The sequence below is a fragment of the Parasteatoda tepidariorum genome, chromosome 7, assembly GCF_982258835.1.
Source record: "Parasteatoda tepidariorum strain Cologne lab strain chromosome 7, Ptep-v5.0, whole genome shotgun sequence".
In the NCBI taxonomy this organism is placed as follows: Eukaryota; Metazoa; Arthropoda; class Arachnida; order Araneae; family Theridiidae; genus Parasteatoda; species Parasteatoda tepidariorum.
The window spans coordinates 95,563,846-95,579,998 of NC_141761.1; the positions used below are offsets into that span (position 1 = coordinate 95,563,846).

Consider the following 16,153-nt stretch of genomic DNA (forward strand, 5'->3'; position numbering starts at 1 on the left):
TTAAGAGTTTACGACTATCAATACTCAACTCCGTAACCTTGTAATTTGAACTGAACCCAGAAGACAGGTGAACTCTAGTATCAAGCTTTGGGACAAACTAGCCTTAGTGAGGGACTTTTTGATGGAACTAACCGGCTTTTGCGTGACATAACGAGGAAAACCTCTTAGGGTTAGTACAACGACTAGGGAATTCTAACCCATTCTACCACTGAGGATATTTTGCTTCAGCACTGTGTACAGAGCGAGCAAAATTCGTATGAATCAGCTATGAAACCTTGGTCACCTCATTGGGAGGCGAACGCTTTAATCCCCTGAACCATCACGGTTGAGCATTCATTTTAAATAAATAAAAATAAATAAAATAGTTGAATTAGCTCGTGCAAAGCTAATTAAAAAGTACCAATTGTCAATCCCTGCGTTATACTGGAGTATCGATGCTCAATTTCGATTTATGTTTCAGCTTATTGTTTCTTATCAATATTAGTATTGTATTATTATAGATATCAATTTGTGCTTTAATATATGAATCTCCTCTGTTGCTAGTTTCATTAATTATACAAGTAACTGCAGTTTACAAAAGCAATGGTTCAAATAAAACATCTCCTAGAGAATTTGGATTTAGATTATTATGTTCCAGATGATTATTATTTCCTACAGAAATAAAAAAAAGAAGTATAAAGTACTCTAATATCATTCTTAAAAAAATGAACTTGCAAATAAAAGTAGGAAATATTTATAACTAGTCTTCATTTTTAACTTTCCAATTCTGATAAAATTTGATGCACATTTATTGTTGCAAATTAAGTTCTGCTAAGTTTCGGACTCAAAAACAAACTGCTGCAGTTGAGGCTTCAATACATTTCGATCGATTCCAAACGAATTAACATTTTTGAAGCTGTTGCAGTTTAAACATAAAGCAGAAACTAGGATTTTGCTTATTTAGAGAGAGCTACGCATCATATTTGACTGAATCAATTTAGATTTTTTTTTTTTTTTTTTACGTGTGGGGACAGGTTGTGTAGCTGTAATTAAAACAATATTTAATCTTCTTAATTATATATATAAATATCCGTGCATACCTCCAAAAAAAAAGCGACAACAACAAAACATGCGTGGCAGTTCTATGACTATAGAACTTTAACTTTTCTTTTTTACTTTTCTTTTAACTTTAACTTAACTTTTTGAGATAGGAATTAAACAAGAATATTAATTAATTGTGTAATATGCTAATATCCCCCTGATTGAGTTTAGGGTTTGGTTTTTGGGATATCGAATTTACCCGAATCAGAAGATCAGTAATCTGATTCTAGGATTTAATTAGGATTTTTACAAAAATAAGTAATATTTTTTTTAATCAACCGTTTTCGATTAGGTATATAAAAGAAGGATTTAAAGGAAGAAAAAAAACGTTTTCGAAGTTCTTAAAACTGAATTATTAGTTTTTAAAATGTTAGGAAGTACAAATTCATCTTTTTAAATAAAAGAAGGCCAAAACATTTTAAGCCCAAGGCCTAAAGGCAAACATAAAACACTTTTTAGGATAGTTAGTGTACTGGAATTTTATTGGCCGCCAGTCGTGTTATCAACTTATGAAAGATTGTTTTCAAAATGTACTTGTTGATTAGAAATGTCAATTTTAAACTTAGATTATTTTTAGCCGAGCCAAAGGGTACTTTTTTTCCGTTGCGTATGAAAAAGAAAAAAAAAAGTTGCCGAAGACAAAGAAATTTTGTTAGGAACATAAATTCACGGACAGTTTTCGCAACCTCGTTCTTGGCAACTTTAAGAGTTGCTCGTGATCTTTTGCTATGTCTAAACAAAATGATGAGTCTGAAAATAACGAATGTGATTCTAGAAAACTCCAACAGGTATTTTGGCTTTTAGACAAAAACAAGACGTAATTACTCGCTTGTTTTTTTATTATCTATTTTTTCCATGTTATTCACTAAAGAGTTATTTATAAATCTCTTTAGTCAGTCCTTTTTTTCAGTTAGAGGTCTGCAAATAAAAATTTTTTTGCAGTGATTCAGAGTTACTATAGGAGAGATTGTCTTAAACCTATTTTAACGTCGTATTTTTTTTTATGTAGATACGAGATACTGTCCCCTGCTCGATCCGCTCACCAACCCCCGTTATTGTTTCTCATGCATTATTGTTTCTTTAACCCTTAATAGTCGATATTTTCCACAAAAAAAGAACATTTTAACGAAAAATAAAATTATTATTGTAGTTTTAAGTAAGAGCATTTTTTTTTCAATTTTTAAATCATAGCGGAATGAACGATTAGCTGGATGATTTGTACTTGAATTTTTTTTTTCTTCATGGAAAACAAGTTTTATGACTTGATAAGAAATAATTTTACTCGTGAAAAAGACTTAAAATCGTTCAAATAAAGAATGGTTTTTATCGCGTGTATAAAAATTTTTTTTATTTCTAAAAATTTACATTTTTAATGTTAAAATTTATAGTATCTGATAACGTACAATGCCCCCCCCCCCTCTCTCTCCTCTAAAATGTGACATCAAATCAAGCACAAGCTTGTAAAAAAAAGAACTCAGAAGTGAGATAAAAAAAAAAAATTCTACGACAATGGATAAATGGTTGATGTTCAACGCAAAAAGTTAAAAAAGAAATCGCGAAAAAAAAAAGACTTCAAATTTCAATAATTTCCGAAAAAAATAAGAACTCGAAGGAAAAAAAAAAAATAACTCTTGTTAAGCTCACAAACATAAATGGCTATTTCAGCATGTCAAATTTCAATTCCCAAGTTTTTTTAATTTCAGCAGGCAATAAGTAGACTCGCATCGTATTTTTTAACGCAAGCTTAACAATTGATAATTCTTGAACTAATTTTATCGAATTATTCCATCATACTCCTTGTACAATTTTCGACATACCTTCGTAATTTCAAATTTGCTCTCTCCTGAGCCATCACGACTCAGAATTTGGTGTTTGTCAGAACGATCGAGCGGTCATCATTTCCTAATCTATGAAGAGAAACTGAAGACAACAGTGGACGTAAGTTAGATGCAAGCTGACTAAAATCAATCTTTCTTCTTCTTCTGGTCGTTACAGCCCACATCGTGCCAAGTCAGTCCCAACAAGCTTTTTTCAATCGGCGTATTAGATTCCAAATAATCTTTCATAGAGCGCAATAATACTCAGAAATTACCCTTCCTTTTAAATAAAAAGAGTCTTTCTAAAGGCCTAAGAGACTTAGTTTTTATTTTATTTTTATCAGTAACTTTATTGTATTCTAAAAAGCACGTCCTATGTGATACTAGGCATATAGATTTTAAAATTTATTCCCCCCCCCCACCTGATCTAAGAAAAAAGAATTTTCTGTGAATATCTCTGCATGATATTGCCATTAAGTGTGACCACCAGTTAACCTTGACTTTAATATTATTCTAACATTTAAGCTGCATCATTAATTAAATAGCAAACGTTCGTGATACACGTGTTTGCGGTGACCTTTAAAACGGACTGTCCACCGAACCGTTATCAGCGAGACCCCATCTTTGAAAAAGAAAGCAACTGTTAAAAAAATATATAGAAAAATAAAATAATCAAAATAAAAAAGAATGTAATAAAAAAAAGAGAGACATCTTAAAAACGTGAACCGCAGTTCTGTGAAAAATCAAATGCCTTTAGCTATATACTGTTTCATAATTACCTGGCTATCCTTTCACTTAAAGTATTTTCTACGCTGCCGACTTACCTTCAGCATCCGATCGAAAATCTTTTGATTGGCTCCTTTTTGTTTGGAATATCCGTTTCAATTAGCCAAATGATGGAACACTATATTTGTAACATGATTTAACTAGTCCACTGCCGAGGAAAAAATTCAACGTGAATGGATGGATGAGGTGTAAGACGATGATTTGTTAAACCTGAGAATGGGTAATTGATGAAACGTTTTAAGTTCAGGATTAGAAGAATAATTTACTGTTCTTTATTTGAATTCAATCTTTATAAAATATTTCTATATATTAAGAAAAAAAAATATGATTGCTTTTTAGAAAGGAAAAAAAAAGGGATGGATTATATTTTGCAACGAGACTAGTTTTTATTTTTTATTAGAAATTATTTTTGTATAGATATTTTATTTCTTACCCGGCATTCAACAGTCGACTGAATTCTGGTATGACGACAATAAATGTTAAACTCCGTATTTTGAACCCAAACCAGAAGACAAGGGAACTCCCGGAACAGTAAATTCATCGTTGAAATTTCTCTAATTAAGAAAATCAATTATTGATAAATTTTTGAATACGAATGAAAATATTTTTTTTCTTGATATTATATATTAGTTCAAATATAATTCCAATAATCAAACAGATTTTTTTAATAACTATTAAACTGTTTTTTTTTAATGCAATTAAAAATACTAAAATATATTTTTACTTGTAATTAAAGCATCAGAAAAAAAATTATATATATAAATATATAAAAGGGACACAGGTGTCTAAACTGCGCCAAGGGATTTCGAATATCGCCTACTGTTAATCGCCATTAAGGGTGAAATAATTACGAACATGCGCGACCTAGGCCACGTATTTGGCGACCTTCAAACAAAGGAATATGAGCAAAAATTATGAAAAAGGCGCGGCGGCTATTTACGTATTCTTGCTTCATCCTAACCAACTGTTGTTTACCTCTTAAAATTTTACTCCATATTATGTAAACAATTAGAAGGTTGCAAAGCAGTAGATTGGGCAATAAATGTTGTGCTGAGATTTCAATAGTTATAAAAATATTTCTTTTCTAATGCTTTTTTCGGTTAGAAATTTCTTAATTCAAAAACACTTCTGCTTGAATATTCTTTAATTTTTATTTCACATTTCATTTTATGAGTACACATTGTAAATAATAGAGAATTACCTTCTAATATTTTATACTATTAATTTTTAAAATGTAAAATATGTCTAGCTTATATTTGTTTGGATAAGTTAGGTTTTATTAGGTTTCAAAATGTTATATAATTTGTGAAATTATAAATCGCACGCAAGTATCAGTTTTATCTGTTTTGATATTGTTACTCTTTATACCCTTGATGTTGTTGCGAAACTTTTCAATTATTAATTTTTTGCAATTTAAAATGGCATTAAAATTTTCGCAGTAATTTTTTTAACAGTATCTAAATGTATAAACGGAGGTCAACAAATGCCGGTTGCGACGACGCCTAAAAGTTTTAATCTGACAAACATATGAGTAAAATTTAACCCGTTTCTTTTTATTGTAATTGAATATTATTGGATGGGGAAAAAAAGGATTTTTCTAAACGTAACTGAAAATTAGAAAAATCAGTGAATATTATGCAGGTACACTATAAAAAAATACTGGCACTCAGGGTACCAGTACTTTTTACCATAAAAAACATTTTTACTGGAACATGCTACGGGACGAAAAAAAATCTGATATACCGTATAGTTTTTACAGATAATAGCCGTAAAATTCTTATAATAATGAAAAAAATTCAAATTGTATAACGTGAAACAAAATAAAAAAAATAGTTCAATTGCGTTTTAAAACTTAAAAAATTAAAACTTGAAAAAGTGAGAGGATATGCATTGATATTCAATAAGTTTGTCTAAAAGTATTCCTAACAAAAAAAAAAGTAATGAAAGTCAAATGGCACTACCTCCGTTGCCAGCCACGTGCTTTGGCGCTTTCAAGGTCTCCGCCACCCTTCCTGGAAACTCGCCAAATCTTGGCGATTTTCGTCATGTGGTTGCACGTGAACACGTGAGGCCTCGTTACACCCATCACGTGCACCTCCTGTATAATAATGTCTTCAGTTAAAATATTCCCCTTTCATTTTGATACCCTCCATGAATTGTCTGAAGCTATTTTTTTTGCCAGATAAAACAATTTTTTATTACCGTTAGGCTTTTCTTTTATCAACGCTTAATATTTTATTTTATTTTATTTTTCTCAGATACTAGCGCTTATAAATGATATACATAAGACACAACATACACACATATATAGATGTTCTTTTATGAAAATTATAATAAGTTATTACTAATTTAAAAGTAAAGTTTAAATAATAAGTTAAAAGTAAGAAAATACTTACTTTTAACTTATTGGAAACAAGCTCTTAGGTTATAAAAATGATCTTAGCTTTTTTTCTCTTATTATCCTTACTAAAAAATTGAGAGTGTAAAAACAAGTGTGAGCACCATTGTAAAATTTTATATGGCTCAAGAACGTTATTTTTAATAGGCGTCCATTTTCAAGTCTCGAAAACGAGCGTCTGTTTTCGTGCGCTTGAAACTTGTCGACTGTTATTTCCTCATTATTATATTTTTGAAGTGAATGAAGTTTTTAATCAAATAATGCTCTTACTCTTTAATTTTTAAGTTGTTACTTTATTCTTGCCGAAGTTTATGTTATTAAAAACATGTAAATTAACAGAAACTATATCTCAGTAATACAGTAAAATAAAATGGCTATATTTTAAATAAATCGGATGGAATATGAACTAGTCTAGGAAACGGTAACCGTTTGTTCTTTGTTTTTTTAAAAAAAAAAAAAAAAAAAAACGAATAATTCTTTTTTTTTTTTTTAAGCTACTTCGTCATTCTGTAGAAATTGGTGTGTCAAAGCATCTAAAATTATTCGAATTTAATTACATATGCTTTTTTTAAAATTATTTTGCGGTCTTAAAATTTACATTAAAAACAACAAGCCTTTTTATATTTTTTACATAAAATCACAGTGATGTTCCACCTTTAAGACATTCCTAACCTCGGTGGTAGAATAAATGTTTACGTAAGACTTTGATGCCCTTCACATTTTCTAATTAAATATTGCGCTCGAGCAATGCGTGCCAAGGTCAATTAATTTGGCGACTAGTAGTCACATGATGTGTTAACGAAGAATTTTAAATTAGGCTTAGTGAAACTATCGCTATTTGATTTTTTTTTTTTTTTTTAAATATTGATTCGAGATATCCAGATGGATTAAGGCAGCTGGGTTTAGAAGACGAGCAATGGAAAATGACATGACCTCGTATGTCATTTGTATTACGTCAGGTCCGATGTAAATTTGTTTTTATTTTCTACACTTTGTTTTTAAACATAGACGGAGCTTAATTTTTGTGATTATTACTTAATCAAAGTATAAATTATTAATTAAATGTACGATTAGTTTGCCGAGCGCATAATGAAATATGATGGCTATTAGTCTTAGTGATGATGGAAATTAACTGATGAATTAGGTACTTAGTTCGTATCTGGCTGTATGAGGTGTTTATATTTAATAACGCTATTTTTTAATTTATTAATTTTTTTAAAGAAAATGTATTAATTGTAGAAAATAAAGAGCTCCAACTCGTTTTTGTTATTTATTTTTATCTAAGTGAAATTTTTTACGCTTTTACTAGTGAAACTTTTATTTTTTACTATTTTTTGAAGCAAAAAAAGTTTTTTTTTAAATTTTTTGATTTATTTTATTTGTTATTTTATTTATTTTTATTTCATATATTTTTATTTAATTTGTTTTTTTTTTCTTTCTGATTTATTGCATAAATTTATTTTTTAATCATTAATTATTTTATTTATTTTTTTTTTTATTCATCATTTGATTTAATTTTTATTTCAATTCCTTGTATTAATTAATTAATTTATTTATTTTTTATTTTATTCATCATTTTATTTGATTTTTATTTCAATTCATTGTATTAATTAATTATTTTGTTGATTGATTATTTTAGTCATCAATATTTTTATTTATTTATTTTTCGAATATTTCTTAACTACAAAACAATGTTGACGTCGTTGATTTTGTTCTTACCGAAATCAACCATAAAAAATTTATAATTTTTTTTTTTTTTTTTAATTTCTGAAATTTTTTTTATAAATTTTAATTTTTTAGAAAAAGTTAAAATAATAATTTTGTACAATTACTAATTCGGCATTCTTTTGATTCACTTACCTTCCCCCCTTCTTTTTTTATTCACTCACTATATTCAACCCTTGGTAACAGTTTCCATAACAGCCTCTACCTTATGTATTTATAATTAAAAATAAACTATTTACAATCAAAAAAGGGTATTTACGAGAAGATGTTAAAGAATAACAGTTAGTGACCCGGAATTTAACTAAAATTTTAAATTTATTTATTTATTTAATTATTTATTTCCGTCTATTAATCCAGGACTAGTTTAAAAAAAAAATTTGGCCCAAAACTGGTAATTTTAAAAAAGCTTTAATTAATTATGTTCCAAATATTTTCCATCTATTTCGTAAATTACATTTAACTTTCATTTTCTATCAGTATGTCCTTGATCAGTTAATTTGAAAGTGATTAAAGTAATAAAAAAAAACAGCAATGGTGTTCAGCCATTCAAATTGTTCAGGTGCACGTGTCTTGAAATGTGGTGGGGGGAAAAATAATAAAACTCTAGGTATAGTTTAGCCTTTGAAAGCGAGTGAAATCGGACGAACTTTCCAGATGATAAACATATCGGCGCGTTTCTCCGTCTGTCTGTAACTTTGGCGAGCTGATTTTGGCGATGTTGACATTTGGAAGTAAGGCGCATGAATGCGAAGTGCATCGGAACTAAGCGGAGAGTTTAGTGCTTGTGTCCGTTGTTCTTACTGTAATTCGTGCGGATTGTTCCTGCCGATTGTTTTTCTCAATTTATCTTTCGTTTGGATGAATTGATTCTTTGGACTATAAGTACAAGTGAGTTTCCTTTGCATTTAAATATGAATTTTTTTGATTAATTCTTTTAAAAAGATCAAAAACCATAGTTTTTTTTTTTTTTTTTTAAATTTTTTCTTTCATCGAAATAATTGCTAGCGATGCTCATATTTATTTTATAATTATTATTTACGTTTTTTTTCCCTATTGTTTTTCAGTTTCATTTTTTTTTTTGGGGGGGGGGTTTATCGAAATTTAATTATTGTATATGTTAGTGTCACTTTATTTTGCTTTTAATGAATTTGCATTGACAGATGACATGTATTTTCTGCCCCATAATCATTATTATCTATAAACTGCTTTGAATTTTTTAATTGAATTTGGATTCATCTGCTTTTTGGATGATTTTTTTTAATCGAAATATTGTATTGTAATTTTTTTATTAAATGTATTGCTAGAAATATTTATATATTTTTTTTAAATTTACCGCAAAGTATCTCTTTTATAAAGGATATTTATCATGGTTATTTGTATACGCTTTAAAGTTTTTTAAAAGAGAAAAAAATAAATATTATCTTCAAATTCAATTAAGATGGTTTCAACGAACTTGAATTTAAAAAGGCATTTACAGATATTTGGTTTTCATTCGAAAACGAGCATTTGTAAGTCCCAAACCATGTAATTGTATTAATACAGAACTGGTATAATTTTAGTTGGTATATTATTATCTATTTAATGCGATTACATTATAACTCGATAAATAAACAGCATTTTTATGTTAACCTTTAATTTTGAATAAGAATTAATATTGAAAAATTAATAATAACAAAAAATAATATCAAGACGAGATGATAAATATTAATTATAAAAATTGGTATGACTTTTATTAATTTCATAATGATGACTACCAAAGATGCAACATTTTCCGTGTACAACAAAAATCATATGCGATGAGCTTAACACCGACGATAAGCTTTTCACCGATTTTCATTGATTGCTGTAACACCATCAAGATTTTTCATCCAACTATTTTTATATATTTTTTTTTAATTGATTAATAACAATTTAAAATACTTAATAATTAATGACCGAATTTTAAATTATTAATATTTAATTAATTCGGTAATTTATAATTTAATACAATTTTTTTTTTTTTTAGTTTTGACAGTTTGATGCTTTTTTCTTTCGTCGATTATTTCTTAATTATTAAGTAATGAGCACTAAATTTAATAAACGATGGTCACAATGGGATACCTGCAAGTGACGTAGTGTGGGTACTTTTCGATTCTGATTGGTGTTTGAAACGTGGCATTTGTTTACGTTAGCAACTGCTCTTTCCATTCCATTTCGAGTAAGCCAAGCGCGTCAAGTACCAATTCTCCTAAATCACGCATACTGTATTCTTTTCTTTCGCAAAGATTTCAATTCTATCATAATTAACTTATCTCTGTATTTAACTTAGCTCTGTATTTAATTAATTAACTTTGTTCTGTATTTAATTAACTTATGGTTAATTAACATTCTAACTTACGTAGAGAAACTTAGCTCAATTTTAATCCGCCATTTTGCTGATTGCGATTAGCTGGCGCTGACGTCATAGGTCACATGTGTGGGTAGGGGAGGTCTTCTTGAAGTGCAAGTACCCAATTTAATAATTAATTGCTGATTATTTAATCATTAATTAATATTTCATTAATAATTAAGTAATTCCCTAATTTTATAATTAAATAATTTTTTTTTAGTTTGATGCTTTTTTATTTCATCGATTATTTTTGAATTGTTAAGTAATGAGCATTATATTTAATAAACGTCATATGGTCACAATTATCCATATTCTGGGAATTTGCAAAAGTGTCTACTCAATTAGAAATTTAACTATCCCATCTGGGATATTAAGTGCATCTAGGTAAGTTTGCACTAAACTAAGTGCATGTTCTAACCAGATAAAAGTTCAAACCGCGAGTCTAGATAAGTTATTTAGTTGCCTTACATCGCAGATTTGATAAATGAGTTATTGCATCAATATGCGAACAGATTGCCATAGAAACCGTGATGAAATAAAAGAAAGCTCATAATAAAAAACGTAATAAGCACGTGAGTAAACAGATCACGTGATTTCGAGAGTGAAATTCTAAACCTGCTAAATGATAGTGTAAAATTATAATCAGCTTTTAAAATCCATGAAAATTAATATTCTTTTAAAGTTGTTTATCATTAATAATAACCCTGAGATTAAACTTGATTCAATAATTGTGGTTAACGTGATTAAACTTTACAATATTCTGATATATCTTGCATATGTGTAACATAGTCGTCTTCATTTCTGCATATATAAATAAAACTTTTCATTTTTTTCCTGTACTTTTTCTCAAATATGTTTTTTGTGAAATAATACAAAAAATACTTTTTTTAATTTCTAATATATATATATATTAATCGAAGCAATTTTTGTATTATTATTTTTAAATAAACTTAGAGGGATATTGCCTTATCATGATCTTCCACGCCAACCACAATCGCCACGGGGACAAATAGATTTTAAACTTGCAATTTTTTTTTTTTTAAAACGCATATAGTGGTTAATCACTACATTGCTCATACTCTCTTTTCCCGCGATCGGTAAAAATGTACAATTCCGTTAGTACATAATTTGAATTGTTCAATTTTCTTTAATTTTGCAATAAATACTCTATTACAGGGATGGCGAACCAATGGCACGCGTGCCATTTATGGCACTCGACACAATATTTTGGGCACGCCACCTATCAGAATTGAAGCATATGTAACAATTAAATTAAAATTCACGAAAAACAAACGAAATAATAAGTAATTACTAATAAAAAAAAATAACAATTAATGCTAAAAAAAACAATTAATAACCATAAAAAACAAGCTAACAATAAATAACTAGCAAAAATAATTAATTTAAAAGTCCTGCTTAAACTAACATCTTACAACCTAATATAAGTTATTTGTCATCTAATCTGCAACAACAGAAGTCACACTGATGTTACTTTAAGTTGAATTATACGTATAACGGAGACATTGCAAAATGTATTTTATTTCAATTTAAGTAAAGAGTTTTGAGTTGATAGTGTTTAGTATTATTATTTTCCCTATAATCACGAAGTCAAAATTATTTGACGGCACGTCTATGACCTTATTAAACATTTTTTTAGAAAAATGGCACGTTGATGTATAAAGGTTCACCACCCCTGCTCTATTATAATGAATAAAATTTACGAAAAAAATTTTTGTCTTCTATTTTTTATTAGAAGTATAATTCATTAACTACTAATCAAACACTAAAATACAATAGTATGCTTAAAACTAACAATAAGATTTTTTTTTTATATTTCTTTTAAAATCAAACATCTTATATACAAGGTATTCAGTAACGACCTCCTTTCTTATGTATTTTAAGGATTTTTGTCACAAGAAAAAGTAGAAAGCTATCAAAATTTATTGAATCACCAGACATTCAAATTTATAGGACGAGAAACACTGAAACCCGTTTTACTGCCGAAGGAAACGATAAAAGATTTAAAAGACAATAATTTGAAACACCACCAATTTGCATCAAGCAATCAAACTGTTTTTGACGTTTTTCAATCCGTCTTTCTCACTCTTCGACTCTTACTAAAATTTTAATTAGCACCTTCTAATATGTATGATAGAGTATGAGCTCGGACTCGCTTTTGGAGCCCTTATAATTTTAATCCAATCCCGAGATACATAGGATTACTTAGAACCCGAGATATACGTTGGTTAAAGCCCAAATTTTGTGGTCTTTGTTTAAACAATGGATTTAGTACATTAAAAACTTTTCTTAAACTAAGACTTGTGAAAGAAAAAGCGAAGAGAAAAACTGAACGAACTAAAACTACAAGATAACAAAGATTAAAAAAGAAAATCAAAATTATAAGTTAATTAAAAGTCATTTGACAATTAATGCTAGCCTCAAAAAGCAAATGCACTGAACGGAAATAGCAATAATATTATAGAAGTAACTTTTACATTTTTTATACTCGATAACTGAAACAAACGTTTTTTTTTTTTTAAGGTTGTAAAAAAGTGTATGAAAATTTTATCATGAATCTGAGCCCGCCCCCAACACGAAACGAGCCTGTGTCTGGCTCTGGCTGAGCCTGTCTCATCCCTAATATATGACTTCACCTGTACTTGTACTTTTTTGACTTCATTTTTGTCAAGGATTTTAAAAATGCTTATTACAAATTATCATCATAGTTGGCCAGACAGCCCAATGTGAGCCAATGCCTTCCTCTGAAGATTTCTCCATGACGTCTTCCGATTTATCTTTGATCTCCAATTCTTTTCATTAATTACGAGAAAAATTATTACGAAATTCATTTATTACGAATCACATGATAATTTTTGTTCGTATAATAAAATATAAAATCAACAAGTAATTTCAAGTTTTTATAACTAAGTGATATATGTGTTTTTCATTAATATAGTAAAACACTAAGACGATACCCTCACGATATCTTATACTTCTCAAAAGCTAAAATGGTAATAATTCCTTTGAAAATTATTTTTAAATAAAATTTTGTAAAATATAGGAAAGTGATTTTGTTTTTTCTAGTTAACCTAGTTTTTCTCATTTTTTGTCACAATTTTGGCATCTAATTTTCGCCTTTTTTTTCTCGAGCTATTTGCAGTCTATTTTCATTGTTGTTACATTTGTTTTTCTTCATATATCACAGAAGCTCGCGTTTTAGTCTCGATGTTCGCCTACATATTCGCCTCAATACCTAGAAAACTGTCTTGGAATTTAAGCTTTCGACAAAATATGAGGAAATGCTTTTTTCCTGGAAACGGAGTTTAGTTATCGATTTTTAACTAACACATTGTTTGGGTTTTGGTGAATACGGTTTTCAGCTGAGTTAGAAATAACGATTTTAAAGGAGAATATCAAATAAATAAGAAGTATAATGTCTACATTTATCAATGTAAGTGAGAAATAATGATTTTATAAAATACTATTAAATAAATAAGAAGTAGAATGTCTACATTTATCAATGTTTGTGAGAAATAATAAATAAATAAATAAAAATGTAAGCTAAGAAGTAGAATCTTGTTCACCGGTCTAGGTGAGAACAAATGATCTAAAACAAAAAATATTAATTATCAATTTACTTGATATTTACTAATGTCGATGTTTGTTAATAATATTTATTAAAAATGATTATTGAAAATTGTTTATAAGTTAAAGGCAGATTACCTCTAGATTATATACATACTCGAATTCCTTTATCACTTTAGCCATGTTTTAGCTCTGTAATAGTATAAATCTGCAGTTCCTACTGTGGTAAAAAAATTATAATAAAACAGAATGTTTACATAAAATATGTATTTTTCGTGATCCTTTGTTTGTCTTATTGTATTATTCTTGCGAGACTTTTTTATTATTTTTTTTCTTCAAGGTTTTTAGCATTGTTTTGGTTGAAATTATCGAGAATAATAAGGATCTGTCTCTGATGTCCAATTTGCGGTAATCTGCCTTTTAAAATGCGAACCTGGATTTTAGCGAAATCTTTTTATTTTTAAAGTTAACGTGTTTTTAAATTCGCCGTAAAATAGTCATAAAGTCTTGTTACAATTATCGAATAACCTAAGTCATTTTTTATAAAAATAAAAAATTATGATAAGTGGAAAAAATGGTCCTAATTTTTATTAACAAAAAACCAAACTTCAAAGAATGCCTGAGAATAATGTCTTAGTTAAATCAATTTCAAAGAGTTTGAATGCTATCCCTCCTGCCTTCCTCAGTAATGATGTTTTAAATTTAGATAGCGTTTTTGTCTCTCCCTCGTTTCAGTATTAATTTAGGACACATGTGCGAAGAATGCGACTTCAACCACACACTTGTCACAGCCCGTTTTACAAGTGAGGACCATAATACTACATTCATTCATCATCATATTCGTACAATGTCACTCAAACAACTAAACTCTTGTAAAAAAAGTTGATTTATTCAAATATTGTCCCACTGCTCTAAAAATCATTGTAATTGAGTCATTATCATTTTACCGATTTTTGTAAGAATTTGAATTAGTTTTCAAGTTTTTCAATTGCCAACTACTTCAAAATCATTTTTGTGGAAATCGTATGAAGATCATGCAATCTTGTATTAGAAGATTGAGAAATACATAAAAAAGAAGTATGTCGGAAAACTTTTTAAAATAAATTAAACTTGTCGCTTGATTCAAAAGGATCATGCCTTAAATAACAATTTAGATTGCCCCTATTAAATGTATTTTCACATTTTAGAACATGGTTTTGGGTGTAAAAATCGTCTTATTATCTTCTAACTTCCTTGAAAATCGACTTTTTCTTGAAGAACATCAGTTTTAGTTAAATGTCATAAATATTGCTATATTCTCTTATTCTTGACCTTGAGTGAATATGGCGTCCTACTTTTAGGGAGGCTTTTAATTTTTAGCTTTGGAAAATGTCTATGTTTTTTGAAATCGTCTGCAATTTTTGAAACGAAATATTTTAATTGTTTTTTTTTCTTCTTTTCTGTGGTTTACAAACGTACCGAACTACGAGTCGTCGTTTTAATCGTCTGCGATTTTTTTTAAAGGAACTATTAAATTTTTTTCTTCCTTTTTTTTCTGAATTTCACAAATCTGTGGAACAATGACTCACATTTGTAATCGTCTGCGATTTACTTATAGGAAATATTTTACAATTTTTTTTTCTTTTCTATGTTTCACAACTTATCGCGACTATGATTCACATTTCTAACAGAAACCGTCGTTTTTACAGTTTCTTTATTAAATGAATTGCTCTGTAAATAGAAACATCGTAATATTGTATTTTGATTGTGAAGCAATATACAGTTAATAAACAGTTGAGTTCATATCATTAGAAATTTAATTTCAAATTTTATTGCGTTTATTGTTTCTCCCAGTGTGTATCGTATAATACACCGGTGTTAAAAATTAAGTGAATTATCATATCTATCCGGAACTATTGGACATATTTTAGAGAAATTTAATTTGTACGTATTTTTTTATAATACAAAATAAATTGTAATAATAAAAGTATTCAACGCAGCTTTAACACCAGTTTTGATTCCTGTCAATTGTTGTGTATTGTGTAGTAAAACTTATTTAGGTAATTAACTGTTTATTTCTTTTCTTCTGTAGGATCCCATGTCCCATCGAATAATAGAGAAGCGGCGGCGGGACAGGATGAATAACTGTCTCGCCGACCTGAGTCGACTTGTTCCCACCAACTATCTAAAAAAGGTAATTTCAATTATTTGTCTTTGTTGTTGCAGTTTTTATTGACACTTGGACAATCCAAGCTAACAAGCCTGACGAATTAAGTCAAGAATGAGCGCCTTTCGTTTTACTAGAGAACACCACAAGGGTGAACCCTTTATTATAATTGGAGAACTTAAAAAATAATCTTAATTGGTAAATTATAAATGTGTAGGATTGTCTTTGCTGTTTTGTAGAATCAGAGA

The 16,153-nt window shown here is 28.6% G+C and overlaps 1 protein-coding gene across 4 annotated transcripts in view; it reads left to right on the forward strand.

Annotated features, from left to right (window-relative positions):
* The window catches only part of cwo (transcription factor cwo), a 78,570-nt gene that overhangs the window by 56,575 nt on the left and 5,842 nt on the right, over positions 1-16,153 (forward strand). For 3 of the 4 annotated variants that reach the window (XM_071183123.2, XM_043039589.3, XM_043039588.3), the window contains exon 3: positions 15,831-15,932. In XM_071183123.2, coding sequence (XP_071039224.1) covers positions 15,831-15,932 — 102 coding nt within the window. Of the gene's footprint in view, positions 1-8,439; positions 8,695-15,830; positions 15,933-16,153 lie in introns of those variants that run through there. The other variant, XM_016065362.5, reaches the window with a different exon arrangement.